Here is a 26,900-nt window from a genome sequence, read left to right as displayed (position 1 = left end):
ACAATGTACCCCAACAGTGTAGAAAAAACATTAACATACTTATGAGGCTGAGATAGAGAAATTCACAAGCTTGAAGTCTGGGAAGCTTGCCTAAATTTTTTTCTGTTTTGTTTGGGTTCTTTTCATAACTAGTTCTCTTAATTAGCTTACAGTGTTCACTGAAGTAGCTGAAGGGAAATTGAGACTCAGGTAAGTGTAGTTTTATGGCCTTTGGTTCAGAGGTGGTGTATTCTCACCTCAGTTGAATCCATCCAGCAGAATAAAGGCTCAGTAGACATACCTCAGTGTCCTCTGCAGGGACGTCTATCAGCTGTCATGGGATTGCAAAGAGAAAGTCTCATTTTTGTCATTAAGGGGTCTAATTCTCAAATTCTCTTTTGCTCAACAGCAATTCGGAGTCACTCTCCAGCCAAGCCTGTTCTTATTTTTGTGTCATCCAGACGTCAGACAAGGCTTACTGCTTTAGATCTCATAGCTTTCCTAGCCACAGAGGATGATCCCAAACAGTGGCTGAAGATGGATGAAAGAGAGGTAGAATAATTTTACCTTCCTCATTTGTGTTTTGCTTCTACCTTATTGATGTTTGTTTGAAAAAAAATAATCTGAAACAAAAGAGTCATTTGAGGGTAGATCTTGAAAAAGTTGTGCATATGCTAAATTTCCCTGTGTATTAAAAATAGTGACAGCATTAAGGCTATAGAAGCGTCTGTGCAAGAGCTGAACTTCAGAACACAAACTCTTTTATCTTTGTTTTTTCCTGCTTATCTTATTAATGCTAGTTCCATGGTCCCAGACAGCATATATCACATGGTGCAAGTCTTTGATACCAAGATAAGACAAAGACTAAAAGAAAGAGGGCTAGTGCTCTCTAAAGTTTACAGCTGGACATCTGTGACTTATAGATGCTAAGCTGAAATCTAAACCAAATCTCTTGCAGTGTTTTAAGAGAAAAGTCATCCTTCTCATAAGATGCATTATGTATATGTATTTGCATATATATCTGTGTGAATAGATGTACCTATGTATATACATGCATCCATCTATATTTCAAGATAGATAAATACACTGCAGAACCAATCATTTAGCAATGGTTGAATCTTGCATATCAATGAAATAAATCATGATATAAAAAAAGTAAAGAAAGCTTCTGCCAATTTTTTTTAAAGATCACAAAGCCAAACACTTAGATGTTAAACAATGCTAGCAGAAAGGCTTATTTTTTATTATTTTTCAAACAATATAATCTTTAATTACATTTTCTTCTTTTTTTTAAATCTTTTGTTTACTTCAAAACATGAATGATGGCTAAATAATAAGCAACCTTTCAATATTCTCTTTTATCTGTATTCTTCAAACTGTATACCAAATTATATTTAATTCACTCAGTTCAGCACCTGCTATGAATGCAGTATTATTTATTTTACTCTGCACTAATGGTCCTGATTATAGTATATCATTGCTTCAAAACAGGTTTTTCTGATCGCTACTCAGATCTTCTAGATTTTAGAGACTAACTTTTTCTAATTATTGCAAATCTTCTACTAGGAATTTCTGCGACAATTTAGGGTCAAACCACAGCAAAATGCAGGAATCATAAATAAAATCCAAGTTGAATACTATATGAATATTTCTATATGATGTAAATATATCATATAACTATATAATTTATATATAATATTATACAATTATAAATATTATATACCCAAAAGTATAGGTTTCTAGATTATTATCTGCATTTGTTTGCTCTTTGCCAAAAAATAAAATGAGATTTCCCAGAGATAAAGCATAACATCTTTATCCTTTCTGTTTTGGATGGATTTTAAAATAGAAAATGGCTGTCTTGGCTGCTAAACCACTATTACTAAAGCATATCTCAACTTGATGATGCTTTTCTAGCTGTATAACCTCTATTTAATGTTTTCTTGAACCTAAAATTTCATATCCAACTTGTTATTATTACTTAGTAGAGTACTCTAGTACCTTGTGCTGGTTTACTGCAGTAATCTCACCTACAATTAGAATATGCCCTGGGCAGCTTGCCCTGAGTGACTTGCATTAATGTGATTATATTCCCCATGTCCTGGGAGCCACTGCTATTCTAAAAAAGAAGTATAACTGAAGCTTCTTCACTTGCTGGAAAAGGGTTTTCTATTAGGAGTCTTTGAATTTCATGTTTCAGAATAAGCCTCTGAAGGTTTTGAAATAGGAGCCAACAAGGACAAGCAGACTTTGCATTTATTAGTTTAATAACATTTGCATATGATTTGTATTTGAATTAATAAGCTGAATGTTTGGGGCATGAGATACCTACCAAGTTACTCAGTTCTGATTACGTAAATGTAAAAGACTGAGGATTAAGTTCTGAGTTGTTATATCTTACCACTATTATGCAGAACACAATTCTCTTTGAAGTACCCACAATTTCAAGTGGACATTTCTTTGGGCAATTATGGGACTAGTTTGTAGTTTTGTGTTTTAAATGAGCATGATTAGGCTGAGTTTCATTTGACATTGAAGCAAAGGACAAAACTCTAGTAGTGCTACATACATAGTATATGTCCTACCCAATTCTTTGATAATAATCTAATAATAAAAAAAGTATCAGAATTTAGGGGGGAGTTAATTTTTAAAAAAAACATTAATCTCAAGTAATATTACAATTCAGAATTAGATGTGAAATAGACAAACGTCTCTCCAGACCACTATAAAATTTTTAAGTTTGAAAAGTAGAAATAGCAAATACTTTATAGCAGACATTCCATGTCTTAAACCCTTTTCCAGAATTTCAAGTGTTTCTCAATTCCATATGGGATTAAAATGGACCAGTCAGAAGAATTAAATTTTGTTGCCTTTTAAACAACGGGTTTTTTTCCTGTCAGTTTTTCACATTTGGGGCTTTTTTTTGCCAACCACTATTCCTTTAGGGGGACTTACAGATAAATTATTTTCAAAATAGTTGTAATTCTTAACTGTGAAGTATTTTGAGATATAAGAGATTTTTCATGGTTCTATACAAAGTTAGCAAGCTGTACAGCAGACCATGGCATTTTTCTTCAGTTTGCCTTATTTGTATAATACTGATTTTGGCTGGCATAAGATTCCTTTGAGAACTCGTTAGTAAGTTTTGTTTAGTGGTGTAATTGGGTTTGCTACATGATGGCTAAAAGTTTGCTGTTTATGTTAGCTTCCCAGTAGATTTCTTAATGCTTCTTGAAATGTTCTAAAACAATGCCATCCATAATAGCTTCTAAAGGACTGATGTTCAGGTAGAGACAGATTCTTATAACCTTTAAAAGTGTTTATGCTTTGTTCTTCTTTGTGATGGTATCAGAGAGATTCAGGCTTTGTTGGGAAGAGACTGGAATACAGCAGAGACCAGTACTGACTGTTAATGTGTTGTTACCAATACTAGATCTTTGTTTATCAGCTATGCCATCATGTTAGCTTCACTCATCTTCTCTGTAGAGCTTCTCTCTGTGGTGGTAAACCAGGCTCTTGTTTGAAGCTTGTGATGAATGATTCTGTTCACAAACTTCCAGGCTGCTTTTCACAGTACTCTCAGATAACAGGCAAATCCACTTCCAATTTTTTGCTACCCAGCTCCAAATATCAAATTCAGGCAGCATATCAATCAGTTATATTTCAAATGACATGAACTTGCATGAACCTTCTGGAAGACATTTGTATATAGAAGTGACATAGAGAAACAACCTTTCAACTGTTGCCACCAAAGTAGATAACAGCATGCCTGGATCATGGAGGAGTCATGCAAGATATTCCTCCCCTCAAAGGAGTCATTATCTAACAGGTGCAACTGAATTATAGTCGAGAAAGAATTTTGTTATATAGGCATCTACTGGAAAATATGTATGTTATAGGCAGCTCCATTAGGTTTTGAGAATAGTTCTTCCTGGACATTTTCCTTGAATTTCATGTCTGATATGCAGGTTTTGGCTCATACCCAATTATTGACAAAGTCAAAAGGTATTCAGAAAGTTGAGACAGCAGTCAATCTTCATAAAACTGGCCAGTACTTAATGAAAATTGCTGTTTCTAGTATTGCTCAGTTTTGCAGTTCTACTGGACCTGTTGCTACTAAAATAGTTAAATTTGTTTCATAGAGTCTATCCAACTAAGTTTGAGGCTCTGTGCATGTTTGGTTTTTTTTTTTTGTGAAGAAATGGCGACTCAAAGACCTGATGCATTACATATACTTTAATCTGACCAAGGATGCCTCCAATGATGTTTGAAATACCCTACTTACCAGGATTTGTAGCTGATGCTTTAAAGCTCACCCTTACATTTTCCAACTGCACACACAGACATTCTTCATGATTTAAACAACACTGCTACAGTTCATCCAGAGTATGAGTGGGCAGTCTCTAGGAAAAAAAAAATAGTTCCCTTTAAAGCCTTAGAGATGTTTTTTTAATTTTTCTGTAAGTTGCATTGTCCATATGCGTTCCAAAATTTCTCACAATGTGCCCCGAGACTGAGTTTATTTTTCAGCAAAGACTGAAGAAGCAGCAGCAGAAGTTGTTTTCCTTGCCATCTGCAATAATAGCAAAAATTCTTCATTAGACATCACTCTATAAAGATTGTGCTGGTCATGCTTTTGAAGCACAGGTGCATCATGACAGAAATGTGAATGGGCAGTGCATCTCAAAGAGGAGACTGCATTGTAAATAGAGTGGTTCTTCGTTTCTTTTTCTTGTTCTTTGATGCCAACATGCCCCCGGAAAAAGAAAATATTATGCTTACTCTGTTTTTTGGGGGGGTTTTTTTGTTGTTTTTTTTGTTTGTTTGTTTTTTGGGGTTTTTTTTATAATCATTAGAGGATTTTTAATTATACACTTACTAGCTAAAATTCTAATTTGGTCTTGTCAGCCAGGACTGTCATGTTCAAGCTTGTGAGCCATTACTTATCTTGTTAAAAGGGACAATAGCTCAGATTATCATTTTGGAGACAGACAGTGCCACCAGTTTCTGATGGTCAGCTTGGGTAAGATCAGTTATACTGTTCTTCATTAGGAGCTGACTAAAGAGGAACAAGTCCTTCTCTGTCACAAATTGCATCTACATCTGTGGTGGCAGAAAATGTTGCAATCTTTTTACAACATAATTTATTAGAATCAAGTTTTCAGTTTATTTATTTTTCTCTAATGTTTTTACAGCCTTTTGTTTTTAACCTAAAACAAAAGTACAAAAGTAGTATTTATGTTTTATTGTTTGAAGTTAGAATGCAGTTCTCACCAGCAGACAAGCAGGGTGTTTTCTTATTTGTTTGGTGGAGTTTCTTTAAAAATTTATTTCCTGTCCAGATACTTGGATTTATTTTTCTTTAATATTTACAGTGCAAGGAGGGAGAAGAAATGTAGCAGTGTACATAGTTTTAACTTTAACCACAATGGTTTTTGCATTCTGCTTTGTGCATCATTTGGCCATCTGCATCTTGTTAAGACCGTTCTTTATGAAACCTCTAGAAATAACTAATATCTTCTAGCACAAAGATACCTGCAGTAATATTCAATAGCATCCATATCAGGCAATAGTTTGCTTCCACAGAATTCAAGGGCCCTTGAATGAAGGACCTTCATTGACTCCAAAAGAATGAATCAGACCCATCCTGATTTTGCCATTTTAGACATGTGAGTATATAATCACATGTGTAATGATTATGGATTAGGACATGTGTGTTTGTACACTGTGTGGAAATGCACATGGCTGTATGTGTGAAAGGGAATTAAATTCTACCAATAGTCAATTTGCATTGTTAATAAAAACAAACAAAGAAAAAACCCAACACCAACAAAGAAAATACTAAAAATTGTTGGAAAGACAAGAGATGGCTTTTCCTTCTCTAACCTTTAAATCTAACAACCTATTATCTCCATGTTAATGTTTTGAGGTAATGTTGTGCTATAAAACAGGAATAGAAGAATCTGGTCTATGTCATGAACAGGCATATTGCTGTCTTTTAAATGTGTCTTTTAGTGTTAAATGTTTTATTGTATTATAATTCTTTAATGTATTATTATATATTATTAAATATGATTTAATAATATATCTTAACTGTTTGAAACACATTTTAAAATGTTTCTTGAATAATGTGAGGTTTTTTAGGCAGCTTGTTCTGTGTGGGAGAGCTCTGTAGTATAAGCCAATTCTTCATCAAAAATAATTTTGTGAGATTTTTTTTCGTGCCTTTAAAGATCAGGAGGGTACCCAAGAATGATTTCTAAGTGTTTCAGTCATTATAGAAGTTCAACTTCCTTCTACAAGATGTTGGTTTTATGACACAAAAGTGTGTCATAAAAATTAACATTTAGTTATAACAAGGAGATGTTTTTATTTCACTTAACATCTGTAGCAGATGTGAAATATGTAATTATTTTTGTAAAAGACTTCATAACTTTCACGATTCTTTTGTTTGGCAGATCTTTCTTCTATTGGGCATTTTAGACAATTGATAAGCATTATTCAGTGGCATATGGTCTGAGTCTGACGTGCTTTGAAAAGAGTAGAGAGTACTAATAATGAGGATTCTGTGAAAATGGGAAAACCAGCACAACAGATATGCTTTGAGAAAGTATGGGGTTTTAGCATCTTGAAACAATATATCACACTCAAAGGGACAGAATTGGGCTGCACAATCTGTTAGCTCATTCTTGTCCAATCTGGTCTCCTCCTTTCTTTTGGAGCCAGCATTGTCATCAACTTGCTGAATTATACTCTGACTGGAATGTATTTCAGGCACAGGGTAATGTATCTGCTTAAATGGAATCCTATCTTTCTACAAAAGCTTTTTAAGTATAATAAATTTAAAATATAAAAAAAAGTTCTATTAGCTTAAAGTAAATGGTTCAACAGTTTACATATGTGCAGGAACAAAGAAAATCACTACTTAGTAGTTTGACAAAAATCTGTTTTGTTTAGAAATTTGAATAGAAAATGTAGAAATAAAGTTTATTTTTTAGAATAAATATTTTGCAGTGCTACCTGGTTCCCAAATTGGTTTTCAGGAGATATTTTAGTTTGTTCATAAAAAAAAAAAAAAAAAAGCTATGAAAGATAGCCAAACCTTTCAGCATGTGCCTGATCCTGCTTGTGTAGGAGTCCAGAGAAAAATCCCTTCCTGGCATTAAGTTCCCTACACTGGTGTTGTACAGGGTTTTTTTTAATGCCAGTACAACGTGTATTTCCCTATATTATTTTAGTATATTGTTTTCTGTTCTTAAGATAACATAGATTTCATTTATTCTTCTGGGAGTAAAACTACATGACAGTTGTTTTCAGAAAGATAAATAGTAATTGAGTCATAACAATTCAGAAATGTTAGATTTGTTTTATAGTCACAGTGCTGTGTCTGTTTCTGGTTAATGAACCTATTAATTGTGCCATTATTTCTTAATAGAAAGTTATAATATTCTTACACTACACTGACATAAGGGAGTTACATTTTTAAATAAATTGTCATGAGAATTTTAAGCCTTGGATTGTGCCTATGGGTAAAACTGTTATGTTTATTACAGTGATTTATGTGAAAGTAAGGGGTCAGCTAAAAATGACTAGGATTCCCTGCTGCTAAAATGACAGGATAGCAGTACATGTGCCAGTGCTCCTGCTAAGGGTTCTTTAGTTTTCCTGTGGTAAATTACACTGCTTTGCAGGTATGACTAACAGCACCACAGGCCGCCGCTGTAATACGAGTCAGAGGGGAAAAAAAATAACCACCACTGATTGTAAAAGCAAGAAGAACATCTTTGAATAAATTCCCAGCGGTGTGAATTTAGGATGTTTTGTGCTGGCAACTCTATGGCAGAAAGGTTTAGCACAGGTTGTGTACTGGAAATGGTTCTCATTGTAAAACCCCATGTGCTGAAGGAGCAGTCTGACCACTACAGACTAATCCCAATCAGCTAATTTGATTCCTGTATTGTTCTAGAGGAAAAGGGGGTTTAGATTCATTATTTTCCCAATATCACATTATTTTGATGTGAATAATGAAATTAATGTCTTTGGAATTTGCTCGTTCCCTTATGTTAAAAACATAACTATCATAGGGTGCTGATTCTTGGTGGAGAGAAGAAAAACTAATTCAGCAATGTAGTGTCTTTTGTCAGTTCTTGAATCCAAAAACTGACTAAAATTTAAATGCATTTTTTTGTTTTTCACATATTTACCAATTTTTTTCTGTATTTTTCATCCTAATTTCCTGTTCAATATATACATACAGTTATTATTTCTTAAAGTGTGTACATAGGCTTAAGGAGCCTATGCAGTACTAGTACAAATTAATAAACCTGCAGTAAAAAAATCATTAATAGGTATGATAATATTTTTAGTATTGTATGTTGATGGTCATAATTGTAGAGAAAACAGTATATGTGTTCCCATTTTATCCAGATATTTTTTAGTCTTAGAAGAAAAACTCTCTAAGATGGGTCATAATTCATGTTGTCTACACTGAAGTCACATGTCTACATGTTGACTAGAGAAATCAAAGGTTTGGTGATTGTATCTAGATAGATAAACTTTATCCCTTAACATATCCTCCTGTCATTCTTCTCTTTACTCTTTTCAGCTTATCTACCCCTCTTCTTGCTTCCCTTTCCTAAATGTACTTATCTCCTCTTCACTTCTCAATACGTTGGGTTTTTTTCTTTCTGCTCCCTTTCTTTTGAGTGTTTCATGGACCCTTTCACTCTTGTAAGCACCCCTTTCTTTTATATGTGCTAGATCAGTTTATACAACAAACCTTCCATTCCTTATAGTACAGGAAACTCTCAGGAGCATCCAGGCAACTGCATTGTGAGGGGAAATAAAGTTTAGGAGCCTCTATTGACAGATGAAATTGATTGATCTGTCAAAAGTTGAACAATTTCTTGTTTTAATTAGTTTCCCTGTTACTGCCATCAGTTGTGGTTCCATTAGTCAATAGACTTTTCTAATGCTTTGCAATTTACTCTTCCTGACAAAATTGATTGACTTACAAAATCTAGTTTGTTTGTTTTAAAATCTTTTATATGAGCTGTTATATTCTCTAGATTTTCTCGTACCTTTTAAGGGTTCTTTTTCTAATAGTAGCAACATGTTACTTGAGTTTAGAGATGTGAATCATTTTATTCACATTAAGGTCTGAGATTTATAAAACACAGGAAATATTTAGAGAGGTTACAGTCTTGAACATCAGAAGTGAAACACCTCAGAGTCCTACATAGAAATGAAAATATTACTGTAGTCACATGATGCTATCATGTCTCAGTCCTTTGGAGAACTCAGTCTGAGATGAGGCTGAACACTGTGTCCAAATTATTCAGTTACCCTGACTAATTTGTTCTGCATGACTGTTTTTCTCTAACCTTGGCTATACCTCCCATGACCATGCCCTAAGTATGATTCTGCCCTAAGTATGCAATATCATCATGCCACTGCTGGTGGCACCAGGAAACCACTAATAAGAGCATAAATTTTAAAGTTCCTAGCTATAATTATATTAAAATCACATAAAATAATAAATGGCCTTAGAAATAAAACAATACAAATAATTTTGAAGGGCAGAATCACTTAACAAGACAGTTTCTTTCATTTTTAAGAGGCCTCTTTTTTAAGAGGCTTTTCATGGAGGTCATCTACAAAAAAAAATAAGCTTATTATCAAATGTATTACTTGAAAATGTAGGCAAGAAAGAGAGTTAAAATGATAGTAGTAAAAACAATTCCAAGAGTCATTGACATCAGATTTGAAATAAATAGTAATAATAAAAAAATAGCTTTTTATCTCTACTTCTGAAAGTTTTAAATGAACACACTTAATAGATGTTGGATTTCACTGCTGAGTTTGAGTCTGTAAATTACAAAGTCACACTCAAAAAAAATTTCAAATTAATTTGCATTTCAGCCTGTGAATAGGAAGCTTTCTTGATGAATAATAATTACAAAATTATCAAACTGAGGAATAGTCTGTCTGTTCAAAGGCATTAGAGAAAGCCAAATTTATTTTTCATGACTGTTATTATGTTACTAGTTGCAGGGATTTGCTATGTTTTTATACCAGTCCTAACCCCTTTGATACTAGGGATTGCATTAAACAAACACAGAACAGAATGAACAGTATTTGCCAGACCTGTCAAGATATTTTCAGCTTTTTCATTTCCTTGTCTGTGTTACTTAGCATGTCAATAAAGTCATGTGCATTTTGTATTCCACCCCTATTGTTAATATAGCATTTTTTTAGACAAAACCAGTCTTTTCAGAGTGAAGAAGGCTCTGATTTCCTGCTTTTATAAACAGCATAAAGGAAATTATCATTACTACAAAAACAGAGAAATAAATATAAGAAACCTAAAAGTTTACAATTTCTTAGTAATTTGTTTTAAAGCATGCAATTATTCTTTTTATTCTTTCTGTTACAGATGAATGACATTATAGTCACAGTTAGAGATTCAAATCTGAAGCTGACACTTGCTTTTGGAATAGGCATGCACCATGCAGGTCTGCATGAAAGGGACAGGAAAACTGTGGAAGAATTGTTTGTGAACTGCAAAATCCAGGTACACGTGTTCTTTCTGAATCCTGCTGTAATGAGTTTTACATGGAATTTTAAAAGTTGGCTTTTTGTTACATATACCTCATTAATCTTTCTTTTTGTCTTAGGTTCTTATTGCCACAAGCACATTAGCTTGGGGTGTAAATTTTCCAGCTCATTTAGTAATTGTTAAAGGAACAGAATACTACGATGGAAAAACAAGGCGTTACGTGGATTATCCCATTACAGGTACTCACATAAATTATGGAAATGTTCAAATCCTGAAATATATTTCAAGTGTATGCAAATTACCTGACTTATTTAGTAACTGAATTTGAATAAAGACTAGGAGAGATGAGGTAAGGGTTTTTTCTTTGTTTAATGCAAGTTGTAAGAGAACTCTTAAGATTTTATGTAATCATGTTTCACCAGTCTTTTTTCATTCTAAACTCATTTAAAGTGTATCACTCAAAATTGACATTAAACAATTAAAGGGACAGTATAAAGCCAAGTCTCTATATCTAGTTAACTAGGAAATTGTGTAAAAGGAACTTCTCAAGCATGGAGGTTTTTTTTTCATTTCTTAAACCTTTTCTAAATAGAAACAAATCCTTGACAGTAAACTTAGCCATGGTTTGAAATGCAACAGTTGAATCACACACATATGAGAAAATAGAATGTATATACAGTCACTTGGTAGTAAATGAAAAACCTTAACTGGCCTGGTATCTTCAGTGATATAAGGGATACTTCAGAAATAAGCAGCTAAATTAAATATTTGAATTTCTGGCCTGATACAGACTTTCGGTGCTTTCTGGCTCCAGTAAACTCCAGTTTTCATAAACTGTTCTGCAGTGTTTTCAACAAGCTGAAAAAAGTGAACCATGGAAGATCTTTTTTTAGAGTTCAGACAGGGAGAATATTTGTCTGGATGGTACTAAGTTTGAAGAATGAGGACAAGCTAAATTTATTCCAGGTTTCCTGTTCTGTTTTCTCTTTTCTGAAGAGAAAGTTTATTATTAAATGTTCCTATACTACACTAGCAATGTGTACACCTAAGGACAATCTAACTGGTATTTGTTAGGTAAATACAGACCTTGCATCTTTTTAGTCATGTGCTGTATTTTCATCTAGAGAAGCTAAGTAACATAATAAAAGCTCAAACTGAAAATACTACAGGGGTTGCTTCTTCAAGTAACCCATCACACAGTTTAATTTAGTGGTTAGTGCTCTGCAGGAAACTTGGGATCAATTTCCAGACCAAACTCTTTTTTTCAAAGATTCTGGTCTAACCTGGGAACTTAGCCATGCACACTTGTATTTTGTGAAGACTTTGGCTGATGTAACCTTAGTGAAAGCAGCCTCTGCAGCGAAATCGTATAGCACTCGTGCCGACTGCGAGAGCGGTGGTGATCATTTATTACTCAGAAAAACGCAGAAAAGCGGCGAGGAAAGAAATCAGCGGAAGTTTTCAATTTTGTGTTGAATCCGTGGCGCTGTCAGAAATCAGTAATAGAGAAAATAATATATTTAAAAGAATTCAGAGACTCAGTAAACAATGCAGACTTACTATGCTGTTGTAGGAATCTGTTGTACAAGTTCACACAAAGGCTTCAGGGAATGCTGATACTTTCACTCTTTATTACAATTTTTAATTCAGGTAACTTCAACACTGAGTGTTGTTCAATTTCTGAATTTTCAGTAAGACTTGGGGCAGGGGAGGGGGTGGATGGAATACCACCATCTGTGATGGAAGCATTCAGATTTTGTTGTCTGCACTGCAACAGAAAATGCAGATTCCTTATTTTATAAAGAAACATGTGGTGTGGTTTGCCTAAAGCATTTTTATTTTTAACTTTCTAGAGAGTATTTATGCATCTGGAACTTCTGTGGATAGGTAGTACAGTTTTGCTGCAGCAATAAAATGAAAATGTAATTAATTTCTTTCTGAAATACTTCCAAAAGTTTCACAATACTGCCTTTAATGCTGCCCTCAAGTTATGCCTTCAATGTTCCATCATGATATTACTTGGCTTCTCCCTACTAAAGTTACCTTTCTGTGTCAGGAATGCATTTGGCACCAAGAAAACAGCTGAGGGCGGAATGAATCACTCTGGAGTGTTCAGCAATTTCAAAATAAGCAAGAATGCTTCTTTGAGTGAAGTCAGAGGTTTTGGGGAGGACTTTTTCTCAGTTAACAGTAATTTATTTACTCAGCCACTTGGATCATATTTAATATTTCAGGAGATTAGTCCAGTGGTTAAAAGCAGCCAAGCAACATATAGTCAGTAAAGAAAATATTGGTTTTGGATAATTACATAGTGGATGTTGGCAAAAATAATTTCCTGACGCTTTTTGCTAAGTCCATTTCCTATATGGTATTATGCACAATTTAATTCACCACACAGAACAGCAAGAAGTTGTTTCATCACCCTCCTGCGTACACACCTATTCAGAAGCAGCAGATTTAAACTAGTTTCATTCTACATCTTAATGTCACTCCTAAGCTAACTGATAAAAGGAAATAAACTCATAAAAAACATTGCTTTCTATATACAAGTCAGTGCACAAGTAAAAATATGTTACTAAAAACTCTCAAATGGGCTGTCTGTTTCTCCTGTTATGGTCAGTTGATGTATCCTATTCTTTACTTTCTGGATTTTCCTTCCTCAACAGAGCTTTGGGCCAAAAGCTTACTGATTCTTAAATAAATCATTTCAAAATGCCCGGTGCTGCAAGTCACATACTGGGCAGGTATGATAGAGCTCATACAGACTATACAAAACATTAAAACTTTTAAAATAAAGATGTAAAACGTATGTATTGCTTTCCATTGTTTCTTCTAACTGAAATAGCAGTTGCAGGTACCAGAAGGATTCAGAGCCCTGGTGAATGAGACACAAAACAACCTATACAGATGCACTTCTCAAATGAAGACAAACAAATACATGATAAGCATGCTTATCCTTGGGGGCAGGTAGCAAGTTGAGCATGTTTGCATAAACTAGTATTTTCAGTGTTTACTGAAGTCATTAATTAGTATTTACAAATAATGGTGTGTAGGTAGCGTGTCTGAGGGAGCTTTTAAATCAGTATATTATGGTGTGATGTAAGGACAACATACAATATGAAACCATCTCCACTCCAGTGATAATCACTAATATAATTTAAGTGGTAAATATAAAATAGTGCTTATTAATTAGAAATTGCCTATACCATTTTATCTCTAAAACATTCAAAACCTAGGAAATTGTATCTAGCAGAAAAGCCTACATGAGGAACTTGTGTAAGTGTGAAGTCAAGTATTTGAAAATTAGGAAATGATAGACAATTGTCATTGTAGCCTTCATGAGTTCTCTTACTCATCATCTTCAATTGCATGTGATAAAATGAGGAATGGATGTGGAATGAAAGGAGAATAAAGGCAATTTATATTAGATATAAGCCTAGATTCTATTGTCATGGGTGGTCTTTAAGTACACAAGAAGATTGTCTCTGACAGAAAGAAGTTCATCATAACTTTATCTGAGATGGAAAAAAAACTTAGTAGTGTCAAAGCCAATAGGGCATACAAGGCCAAAGTAATGCAAAAAACCTATACAGTACATTATACAGACATAAATACATTTGTTTATACATACAAACAAATATTTGGTTTATACATTATTGTCTCTCTGGCAGATGTGCTTCAGATGATGGGGCGTGCTGGCAGACCACAGTTCGATGACCAAGGAAAAGCTGTCATTCTAGTTCATGATATTAAGAAAGACTTCTACAAAAAATTCCTTTATGAACCTTTCCCAGTGGAATCAAGGTAAAGATAAAACAATCAGAAAAGCTGATCAAATTGTAAGCAGTACGATAAATGAGGGATAGAGGAAATGGAAACAAAATTCCTGTGCTGGATAAGTCCTAAACACTGGGGTCAAGAGGAAGACAATTTTAAAAAAGAAATTACCAATCTTTATGTATAAAACCCCTTTTTTCCATGAGTTTTGAAGCACTGCTGAGCTCATCAGTCCATTCCCAAATAATGCCACAACTGCCTCTCCATTTAACGGTGTTGTCTCAGACATGTGAAAGCACAAACTGTTCTTCAAGGGCAGTGTTTAGGACAACTATCCATGATCCTCAAAACCCTCTTTGAAATTCTGTAGCAAGTTACTAATAGGAAAAAAACAAGGTGAGTTTCTAGCACTTTTTACCTAGAATATTTATATCATTATCGATAACACATTCTTGAAAATCTCAAAAGTGCAATAAGTTCAGTTTTCAAGTTTACATGGTGTAAACTCTTACTAACCGGTTTTAACATATCTTTCCCTATAAAATTGCAAGATTTTTGTGAGAAGTGTAGAAACAGCACCTTTTTGCAGCCTCTTGGAACCTAGTTGATGGAGAGTTTTCTGTCCAATTGATGAAGAGTTTTCTGTCTGTGCCTTGGTTTTGATATTTTTAATATATTTAGTTGTTCAATGAGAAGCCAAACTAGTTACATTGGTCTCCTGTAGCGGAATGTTTCATGGAGCAATGCTCAGACATCTAATAAAGCATGGACATTACTGAAAGCTTTTCTCAGTGGCGAAGAATTCACAGTATTGTTCTCGTAAGGAAAATTTATCCCTCAACATAAGTGATAATGGGACCTCTGTCTGCTCAGGAAACTTGTTGGAGTTTGAGAGAGCAATCCACTTTTGAAATGTAGTTGAAATGGGCTGGTGTATTTGAAACTTAATTTCTGTGGTGCACAGACAGACATACAATTTTTGCAAACAAAGAATGTGGAAACATACACTTCATTTCCTTAGGAAACCACACGTTTTTAACATAGAAATTTCACTTAGCACATAAGTCTAGGAGTTGAACTTCTTCAAAATGATAGCTAATAAGTGAAAAGAGTGATGTGATTAAAATGTTGATGATATATCCAGACTGCATGGCATTAGCATAAACTAAGAAATATCTCTATTCCTTGGGAAGTGATGTTTCTAAAGAAAGAAATTATATCTTCCATATAAGAGTGGTAATCACACCTTTGTTCATGTTTGGAAGACTATAAATACTCTATATTACTAGTAACTCTATTTGTGTTTTTATGTTTACTTTGTAGTTCTGATATGTTCCAATTTTTATTATTAAAAAAAAGAATATGTTATAAATTTGCATAGAGTCACATATTAATAACAATCTTGTTAAGTTCTCTGTAGGTTGTAAACCATGTAACTTAGGTTTGTCTTAGTCTCTTTTATGATCAAGTATTTCGTATCTTCAGAGGGATACTGGTTGGGATTTTTTGGGGGGTTTTTAGTTTTGGAATGCTTTCCCATCTGTTTTAACAAAGAGCAGATTTATCAGCTTTGTGTAGTATTTCCAATTTGTAAAAGTAAATGTCATAGTTTTTTAATTTACATTTTTTCTAAAAGCCATTATTTACATATTTAATTGTAAGACTTGAGTACTCAACTCATAACAGTCCTTGTGCTCTCCCTGATTATGGGCCTGTAACACAGCACATGAGAAACAAAAGAAAATCCAGAAATCCATTACTGTGGAATAGCAATCGAGTCATCTGTCCAGCTTCTGTTGGACAATCTGTGTAGAATGCCTGCAGTTCTGACCCTTAGAAGCATGCAGTCACCAGTACAGAGCAGTAAAACAGCTACTCATGCCAGATTATTCTTTACTTTTAGCAACAGGAAAAGAACATTGGGAGAAGAAAAAGGATATAATACAAGAAAAATTAGGTTGAACCTCAAGGATATTTGCTATTCTCTGATTGAACTCTAGCCAAGCATGATCTCATTAGATACCCTAATGGAGGTCTTTGTTCTGTTTAATGACTGAGTATTTTATTTTTTAAGAATCATTTAAACCTGCTTTTTTTTATTCTGTTTCTGGGTAAAAGTAGCTGCTCTTATTCTTTTTTTTGGGTTGGTTTTTTTTTTTTTTCTGGATGAAGATGAGGCAAAATCCGGGGCAAGCAGTTTTGATGTAATTTTAATAGCCCTGAAGTATTTGTCAAGTATTAGCTAAGCTATTGCCACTGTTTCATTTCCTGTTTGTCTTTCCATATGATTCTCTATTGGATTAAATCAGCATGATCATATGGTCAACATACAATATTCAGAAGTTACAACTGAGTAGCTCCATCTGAATAAGTTCCATGAATGATTTAAACTTGTGCATTCTTGGTCCAATCAAAAAATAATTTGAGCTTCATTCCACTATCATGTAAAGAAGATGACTGACCTTGCAATTACATTCCCCCTTCTTCCCCTCTTCCCTTTTACTGGAAGATAAATATATAATATTTTCAGATCAAAAGTAATAAACCTTTTAATGGACAACTCTGCAAAATATATTACCTGTCTTTGTGATTGTAAAGTCAGCTAAATCCTTTTGTTTCCTGTTCTTCAGCTTGTTAGAGGTGTTGGCTGACCACTTGAATGCTGAAATTGCTGCTGGAACTATTACATCTAAGCAGGACGCAATGGATTATATCACCTGGACTTACTTCTTCCGTCGACTTATAATGAACCCAACGTAAGTATACAATATAAAGGCAATTTAATCTCCAGGTAACTTGAGGTTAGAATTGATGCAAAGGTGATCTGTCTGCTGTTGGAACCTAGAATACTTAAAAATCTCCAGTGTAGGAGCATTGCTGGCCCACATGTGGATTAAAATTCATGAGCACATATTTTTTATAAATTTTACCCTAAATATAAATGCATTTTTGGCAGATAACTTTACAACTTAGTTAGAGCAATAAAATAACCTTATTGAGAGGACTACATCAGCACCCTAAAATAAAATTCCAGTTTATCACATTCCTTCAGATATTGTATTTATAATGCAATACCTTTTTTTTAGCTACCACATTGGTATGTTCTGCTCAGTTTTCTTTAGAAAATTTATTAAGACTTGGACTTTCCTAATAAATGAGAGAATAACTATCAGCTGTTTCTCTGTGATAACGTTTGCTTTCATTAGGGTACCCTGGTGAAACCATGTGTGCAATATTTTCAGTGATTGCTATCATCCTGCCTAGCTCCAGCTGGTATGCAGATCATTCTGAGCTGTTCCACCAGTATAGCCTGCCTTTGCCACAAGGCTGTTTTGGGTAAATGGTGTGTTACCTGTCATGTGATCATTCACCCACTAAAATAATGTGGCAAATAAAGAATTAACCGTTTAGATCACTAAATATTTTTAGATGTACTTCAGCGTGTTGTATTTCTGAAATCATGTTAATGTCCATAGCATTTGGCCAAATTTTCTGCCAGGTACTTTATGGGCAAGTGCTGCTGGGAGCCTGCAGGTGATAAAATACTTTCCTTTAATTATTTTTAAGTCTTCATTAGTTTTTAATTCGGCATCTAGTCCTATGCTGAGAATATCCTGCAAAACAAACACAATTTCCATCTAGTCTTCTTGAGAAATAAAAAATGTAGAGCATTAAAATTATAAACTAAAAGCATTTTCAATTTTCTTACTTCATAGCTGACACAATGCATACAGTTATGGGGAGGGTATTTCTCCTCTGAGAGTTAAACTATGATTTTTTAAATGTTATATTTTATCCTTTTTTATTATAAAGAGTAAGTACTATTACTTTAAAATGTCTTGCTCTTGAATTGCTTTGGTAAAATGCTGTAGTTGATTTGGTTTTGGCAAGCTTTGATCATGTGGTGTCTGTGGTAGGTACATTTTTTTAAGACATAATATATAGGCCAAAGGTAAGTGTGGAATATACAAATATTGTTTGATTTAATAGACAATCTCTTCCCAATATAAAAGAAGATTTCCACTTGAGTATGAGGTGGACATGTTGACTGCTGGTCAGTTTTTCTCAGCAGTTTCTTTATTGTCATGGACAGCTAAATCTGGAGTTATCACAATTTCAACTTCAAAGCAAAAGTTCTGCTATTCTGAGGTAGGAAGAAAGTTGGGGGGGGGGGTATGGAGCAAAAAAAAAAGCAGCTTCTAATGAGATGTAGAGTCTTTGCAGTGAGAACCAAGATGAACAGATCTTGACTAGTCACACCCATCCCATAGCAGGATAGGAATGAATAATGAAGTTTCTCATGAAATTGGAGTCTTGCATTGGAACACCACACACACAGGTTGGAACAATTGACAAGTTGAGCTCTTTATCCACACAGGTACTCTGCATTCCTTCTGTACTTAGTCCTGCAGGGAAAAAATAATAAGGATATTATTTACTCTGTCAAACAGTTTGTCAAATTATTTCTAGATGCCGAGGACAAATGTAGTGGATGTGCATGCATTCCATTCTTTGACATGATTACAGTATTAAGTTCCATCCAAAATCCAAAGTTACTAAACTTAGTTAGTAGTTTTCTTGGACCTACTCTCTGTGGTATTTTCAGACTTCCTGAAAGCCAAGCAAGCAGTTCCAGCGTGGTCAGTGTTTGAATGAGATACATCCAAGGAAAGCTGAAGAGTTTTACAAACAGAAGTCAGTGATTGTTGAGATAATCCTGAATAAGTTGCATTATGGTAACGGAGTTTACTGTGCCATAAAAGAACATATGAAATGATTGATATTATCAAACAAAAAATATTTGTGGCTCTTAATAATACAAAGCTTTTAGGGTTTGGGTTTTTTTTTTTCAAAAGAATAGGAGCACAATTGCTGGTTTTCAGTCCAGATGGTTATGCAATACCCATTCCTTGTCACTTGACAAGTTCTTTATTCTTTATCATGTCCTGCCCCAAAGCAATTTTGTTGACTTTCTCTGCACTGTGAAAGAAGAACTATTTTCCAGACAGCAGGTGATTCTACCTTAGTGGTGAATAAGTAATTCCCATATGCATGATTAGTAAAATGCCTTGGGATTCATTGGTATAAAAGTCATTGCATGTGATGCTGTAAATCCCCAAAATAATGGGCTTAGATAATATGCAGAAGATTTATATTCTTGTTTATTGCCAGTTTTAGCTACTTGTATATTAAAGCTGCATAGGATCATCCTATTCCAATCCAGTGTCATAAAGTGCCTTACTGAATGCCTGCAATTTGTACTATTGAAGTAATGGTAATCTACCTTTCTTGTGGGATAGAGATCCAAGTATCTTTTTCCTCTAAGTATCCAGATTTCTTCTAAACATGAAGTCATGGTGAAAGTTTTCCTGGCAAAAATCGCAGATAATTTGTTAAAATTCTAATGATAGTTGTTTTAATGGTGTGGAAAATCATTGCATATTAAAATACTCCTTTTCATCAAACCATTGTAATTTTCTTGTTTGATAAACCCCTGCCTCTCAAACTCTGTGGAATGGGTTTTAACTGTCTAGATAAGAGGTGTAATGGAGCTGTTGCTTTGGGGAAGGAGGGTAGCTGGGTGCTAGTTTAGTTCAGATGCATGACAACTAGTCACGCTCATCCTGTTCAGGAGATGACACATGAATGACAGGGGTGGTCCAAATGAAATTTTTATCAAAGTGTTTCAGTCTCCATATCCAGAGTTTCTTCCCTGTTCTTCCCTTCCCTCAAAACATTAATCCTAAGTGCAGAACTTTTCACAGTTTCCGTACTACTTGTACTACTACATGTACTACAACAACATGTACCCCTTTCCACATGGAGCTGTAGTTCTTTACTTAGTCAAGGTCATAGCACACAGATCAGCAAAGGGCCTTGTTCTTTGCAAGGGGCTAGTTTGACAGGCTCATCTATCTCCATTCCTTGGCTGAAATACCTTGGGTATTTCATTCTTTTACCCTTATAAAAGATTATAATTGTGACTTTCTATAAAAGAGAAATGTCTATGAGAAACATTTTCTGTAAATCAGGTTATGATGTTTTCCAGATACATGTGCAGTAAAAGAGAAATAGAAATTTACAACATATGTAAAGTTAAGCAGAATCAGCTTTCATTTGGAAAGTTAATTTTTAGATATCCTATGAGCACACTTCACATCATTATTAAAATGTGCATGGCTATTTATGTATTTATATGTGAGTGCATATGCGTACATGTGCACACTTACAAAACCAGTTTCTGTGTAAAGTCCTTGTGAAAATCTGAAAAAATATCTTTTATTATTTCATTCTGAGAATTATTATGAATGGATTTTTTTCCCTTGATATCAGTTTTGCAAAGTTTTTTGGAGTGAATGAATGATACAGTATAAATTATAGTCTCAGACTGATGATGCCCTTATCATACATTTATGTTTTACTTTAAATTTCATTTTCTCATTATTATTATCTGAGCATGTGAATAAAACATATGAATACAAATTATGGTTATATACTGGTCCAATATATTTTCTGCTGCTATGATGACAGGTAATATCATGGTAGAAGTCAGTCAGAATGAAATACCTATGTATTTCGGTAACATAATCGCAGTTATTCAGAATTTTAGGGTTAATTTGGAAGTGTGTCAGAAAGGAGATTACTGAAGTTAAATTAGCTAAGATTAAGAGATAAAATGGAAAATTTTGACAGTAGCTAAACTTACAGAAGCTAGAATGTGCAAGTATTTTGTACTTCAGTGATTACTAATAACCATATTTTCATAAACAGATATTTCACAAAAGACTTTACCAAAGAACTCCTCCTTTTACAATGGCATTTAGACCTATATGCATGTACTGATATATATGCATGTATGTGTATTTAATAAATGACAGCTATAGGCATTATTATGAATTTAATAACTAGAGTTTGTTCTTTGGAATTATTAGGGTCACAGTGATGTGGAAAGTACAGGAATGTAGTTCATAGTATAGTTTTACCAAATATTCAGACAGATAAAGATTTGCTGAGTCTGTCAGACAGGGAAGCCCCAGGCTGCTGAATGTCTGAGCTGCCTCCTGCTTCCCAGTCTGCTGCATCTTGGGTAACAACACAAAGCTGAAGACTCTGCATCTCTCCATCCAGAAAGAAAATTCCCATCATTTTCTTCCTATTCTTGGATATGATTTATCTGTAAAAATTATCTGTTGGAACATATGATAGTAAAAAGAAAAATCTTATCAATATGTGAGCAAATTTATGTTTGGCTATGACCTCTCATCTCTCATGAATGCATCTTGGGAGATAAACTGTCTTACAAATGTTATAATTAGAAGCACTGATGTGGGGGTAAATACTTCGCTGATGTCAGAGAAATTGAACTTGGTTTTGTTCCTCTTAAATGACCACAATGTACAGTATACTAAAAGCTGAGTAAAGATAGCAATGTATCTGTTTTTCCCACCTGGCATACGCAAAGACATGGATACAGGAAAACATGATAGAGGTAAAATACAGGGTGGCATTACTGTCTGCAGCATGTGTGCACTCTGGAATGCCTTTTTGCAAGTCAGTCACGGACTCCAGAGTCAGTAATGCCTTAACAACAAAAGTGAGTTGGTACTTAAAGTCATATCTCTCTCTGGCTGTGAAGATTCATCAGTTGTGCCATATACTCTGTACCATTTCCATGGTGCTATTTGGAGATGGCAGCTGCTGAAGCTGATGAAAGTAAATATAAATGATGACTGCAGTAAAGGGACCCAGATTACTACCTATGCTCCCCCACACTTGTTAATAACAAAATTCTGCTTTCAGAACTCTAAAATCTCAGAAAGCACACTTTCTTGCTATCAAAGGTGTGCTGTGGATTTGCTGTTTCTTCATTTTCTTGCATTTGTTTCAAACAACCTATTGACTAGCAAGTTTCTTCTTTAATATTTTTTGGCTGACTCTTGTCACCGATTTTCATTATGTGTGTCACTATTACCACCGTATAATCTGAACATAAAAAACATGGTGCTGTAACAAATGACTCCACAGCATTGACAGTTATAGCAGGACCATTTCAAGGCTGATGAAAAATTTCCCAGAGAGATCTCAGGTCAGGTTTACATAAGCTAAACAGGAAATGATTGCCACCATTCACATTAAATCCTAAATGTTTTGTGTAACTTCATCTACATTTTATGTTCCTGCACGTCTCTCTGTCTCTCTCAGCTGATGAAATTCCACACTTCCTTAGATTAGAGAAATAAGTTCATGTTTCACAGTTTGTTGTTCTTGCTAAGCTCTACAAGGTTTTGGGATTTGAAATATGTTATTTAATAGACAATAAAAAGTTCCTTCAGCTTTTGATTGTTTAAATTTTACATACTTTGTAAATTTTTATGATGCCTAGGGGTTTGTTACTGCTTTTTCCCCGTGGACTACTAATGGAAGTTAGCCTGTCTAGCCCATGTGCTAGATGCTGTTAGGATAAAACTGCCTTTGACTTTCACACCTCTCAGGGGACGAGTAATTGTTGTGTTCAAACAGCCTGTAATTGTGATCCCGCTGGCTTTCTCAGTACGCTTCTGGCTATTAGAATCATTAAACAACTCAGCACCTGTTAACAGCATTGTAAATATTCAACCCTGCTTGTGTGCAGGTTGAGTCCAATATAGGAGAAGGCTTACAGAGCCCAGCCTCATAAATTAGAGCTTCTGACAAGTCAATTATTGTGAAACTGGGCTTCACTGTGAAATAAATGAAATGGTGTGCTGATAAAAAGGTGGGCTGTCTGTTTATAGCAAAGGGGAACTAATGACTAGATGATTCAATGCAGTGAGCATGAAACTGCATTGTTTTTATTCTTTATCTGTAATTAAATAGTTAGGCAATATTGCTTCATAGAGGAGCTCACGTATTATGCAGTTTTTATACTTGGAACATACCAACATGAAGAATTCAACTTGCTTTTTTTCCTGAGCATTGAAATCTAATGTCATGATACCTCTGTTTTCACTAATGATTTTAACAGTTTTTCAAGATGAATGGCTTTGATTTTTATTAGGGGAAAATGTGTTGAATGACCAAGAAGCTCCTGTGGGTGTGCTAAAAATTATATCTGCCTCATTACAGACAGTAGTTAAAACATACTGGTACCACTTCACTCAAGATTGCAAACCATTCAAGATTTTTCTTTACATTGTTTTATTTCCACTAGGCAGCTACATATTCATTCCTTTAACAACAAATTATAAAACAGAAAATGTAAAATTCACAAAATAATTTGAAAGATATTATAAATTCCTTTATGACGATAACTTAGTAAACTGCAGTGAAATTAGTCAGAGAACAAGAGCACAAACCTGTTTGAATTAGTGTCTTAAATTACATTCTCAGGAAAGAATTTCAGTGTATTGCCCGTGTTCCTTTTTTCCATTTTATCAGTATTCATCCTGAATGTTATGGTACTGCAAAGAGCGATGCTGAAATTATATGGTGGAAGTCTGAATACCATGACAACAAAGTGCCTTAATTATAAGCATTTCAGAGTATTCTATCAATTTAGAGAGAACTAATAACAACTCATTAGTGGTTTAGGAGTATAAAATAGAAATTTTTTTCACCTCCTTAAACAACTTATTTAGCTAATTTGCTCAATTATTTTCAGAAGGTAAACAAAATTTGACAAAGTAATTCCTGCTAATAACCAGAAAATAAATGTGATTGGTGATGTCAGGCAAATAAAATGGGCAGATAGAAATTTTGACCATTTTGTATTATCACTGTTTCACTTAATTTAAAAGGACACTCATGAAATTTAGGTTGCATAAAAAAAAAAAAACTGTTAGAATAATTTTTCAACAAATTAGTTTTCTTTGCATGAGTCTGATAATATATGGCTGGCTACTGCATAAAACATGTAATTCAATACAGATATTTCTGTTAGTTTGGTTTGGTTTTGGACTATAGGTGTGTTGTAAGTATTTCAAATCATCTCAGCATGAACCCATATAAAAAGTCACAGAGTTGAATATTCCACTGCTGTGTATGTGTGCTTTGTAGTTGTCTCATGTAGCTGGCTGGTATCAGAACACATTTTTGAAAACTTTTTCTTATGATAGTACTGGTTTACTCCAACTTTACCCAATTATAAGTGAATATTCAAAGCTTCAGAGAATTAATCCCATAGTTTGGAATTAATAGCAAGAGGAAAATATCTGGGCATTGCAATATTGCTATTCAGCACTCAGGCTTTTTCAGTTATGCTACTGCTAGTTAAAGAGATGTATGGTAAAAACTTTGTTTAAGAAAATAATAATGCAAATCAGATTATGTAAATTAAGCAGTTATGTGAGGATGTTTGTAGCTTATAAAATTTAATTCCATCTTTTGAAATTTGCAAGCAGCAGCATTACAGTAAATGATGTAGAATTTAACTCAGAGAATGGGATTCATCTGCCCAAATGTAACATCCACAACTGAACTGGTTGTCTAAAGTTTTGGTTTTTTAATCAGTGATTACGTTTTGTTTCATCCTGAAGTAGATATTTAAAATACTCCAGATGAATAGCATTCTGCAGGTGCACATTTCTTTTCAGTGACAGTGAAAGGAGTTTAAAAAAATGAACTCAGGTACAGCAGTAACTTTGTAAAATTGGCTAAAATGAATCTCAGCATGCTCTTTTGCAGCCTGTTGTTCACCTGCACAAGATAGCATTGAAAGAACCCACTCTTGATTGCAGTGGGGCTATTTCAAGTGGGAATGCTGAGTACATCATAAGAGTAGTAAATTTTAGTAAAGCAAGGAGCATCTTTCATCATTGCACAATCTCAATAGTCTATTTCTGCCACAGTATTTGACAGAATTAAATGAGCAATGACTGCCTTTTTTATTCTGCTTTTTAACAATTCAGTAAATTGTCAGATTTTATCTTTGTTTTAATTCTGCTTTGAAATAGCATGGTTTAATTACGCTGCTTAAATTCAAAATTTTAAAGCTTTCTAAGCATGCTCATTACTAATTGAACTTAATTGTTGCTTTCTGATCTGCTGCCTTTGCTGAATCTAGGGACACAAGTCCTTACTGCATTTTTATCTGGAGTAAAAGTTGCCACTGAAATCATGTTGGTTTATATGAGTAAAATCTTATAATACACCTCCACCTCTACAGTTAAAGAGTGCAAACTTCAATCACTGTGTCTTTTTTATATGCTAACATAAAAAGAAAATGCATTTTGGCCCACTTTATAAGCATTTTTCCTTCATACAGAGAACTAAGCCATTGTGATGGTATAGTTTTCCTAAACATTTTGTCTGACAGTGAGCATGTGAAGGAACCATATTAACAAATACCCTATTCCTTTTTTTAGCAATTCTAACTTTGAGAATAAAATATCACAGAACTGTACCAACAAACACCACCATTTGGATTTATATAAGTTTACATTTTCAGGAGATATCAATGTATGCCTAGTTTTACTTTCAGAGTTGCAGGATGTAAGGACAGTTGCTCTCCTGGGTGGGTGTTCTTCCTTCATCTTGAAGTTAAAATACTGTTACTTGTGTTAGCATTGCTTGTTCACTTTCACACTTATCAGGAAAGTAAAATTTTCCCACTAACAAAATAGAGCCAGTTCAGTTCTGTTTGTGTCAACCTTTCTATTAACATATGGACCAATTGCCATCTTTCATATATACATGCTTATCTTATATTGGTTACTCCCACAAACCATTTAAGAATCATGGATTTCTTGTTAATCTTTGTAAAGCATTGTGTTTAATTGTTTAATGTGGATATTTACTGTTTCATGTGTATGTTGTAGAAGTCTTGTAAGTATTCCTAGAAGACACTGTTGTTAAAAATCTTCAGACTGTAAAAAATATTCATGCAATGCATCTGCTCTCATTTTATCTAGTTACTATAACTTGGATGATGTGAGCCATGACACTATGAATAAGTACCTCTCAAGCCTTGTTGAGAAATCCCTGTTTGATTTGGAAGGCTCCTACTGTATTGAAGTTGGGGAGGTAAGACTAATCTGTGCCTTACAAGACTCAGTAAGATACACGCTCCTAGGACCTATGAACAGCTAGATACATACTCCTTGATGGGCGATGTTACAGTTTGCCTTTGTTAGACTTACATTGAAAGCTCTTGTGCCTAAATTATAATGCTGAATTGTTTTTTGTGTTCTCTCTTAAGAAAGTAGTCTGAACGTGTTTCACAGTTGTGTAGGAACACATTAGACTGAACCCCTTGGGATCTCTGTGTGTTTGATTCTTTTTCTCACAGGACAATCGCAGCATTGAGCCACTGACGTACGGCCGTATCGCCTCCTATTACTATTTGAAGCATCCAACTATTGGGATGTTCAAGGATCAGTTGAAACCTGAAAGCAATATTGAAGAATTGCTCTTAATTCTGACAGTAAGTGCTGATATTTCTTAAATATATAAATATTCTATTCTTAAAAACACAAGTATATGAAAAAAACATGCAAAATAAAGAAGAGTCTTTCTCTCCAATCTCTAATTAAATTTTTTTATTGTTTTGAGTAACATATCTGAATAATTTTTGATGTTTCAAGTGTTTCATCTTATCAGTACATCAAAA

The 26,900-nt window shown here is 34.2% G+C and overlaps 1 protein-coding gene across 2 annotated transcripts in view; it reads left to right on the top strand.

Moving 5' to 3' along the window:
* The window catches only part of ASCC3 (activating signal cointegrator 1 complex subunit 3), a 251,099-nt gene that overhangs the window by 182,612 nt on the left and 41,587 nt on the right, over positions 1-26,900 (top strand). For both annotated transcript variants that reach the window (XM_064412794.1, XM_064412795.1), the window contains exons 30-36: positions 389-531; positions 10,415-10,552; positions 10,656-10,776; positions 14,209-14,341; positions 16,945-17,070; positions 26,203-26,314; positions 26,580-26,714. In XM_064412794.1, the coding sequence (XP_064268864.1) occupies positions 389-531; positions 10,415-10,552; positions 10,656-10,776; positions 14,209-14,341; positions 16,945-17,070; positions 26,203-26,314; positions 26,580-26,714 (908 nt within the window). The remainder of the gene's footprint in view (positions 1-388; positions 532-10,414; positions 10,553-10,655; positions 10,777-14,208; positions 14,342-16,944; positions 17,071-26,202; positions 26,315-26,579; positions 26,715-26,900) is intronic.

This window comes from Passer domesticus, chromosome 3 (genome assembly GCF_036417665.1).
Source record: "Passer domesticus isolate bPasDom1 chromosome 3, bPasDom1.hap1, whole genome shotgun sequence".
NCBI lineage: Eukaryota > Metazoa > Chordata > Aves > Passeriformes > Passeridae > Passer > Passer domesticus.
This window is presented reverse-complemented; position numbering and strand designations above follow the sequence as displayed.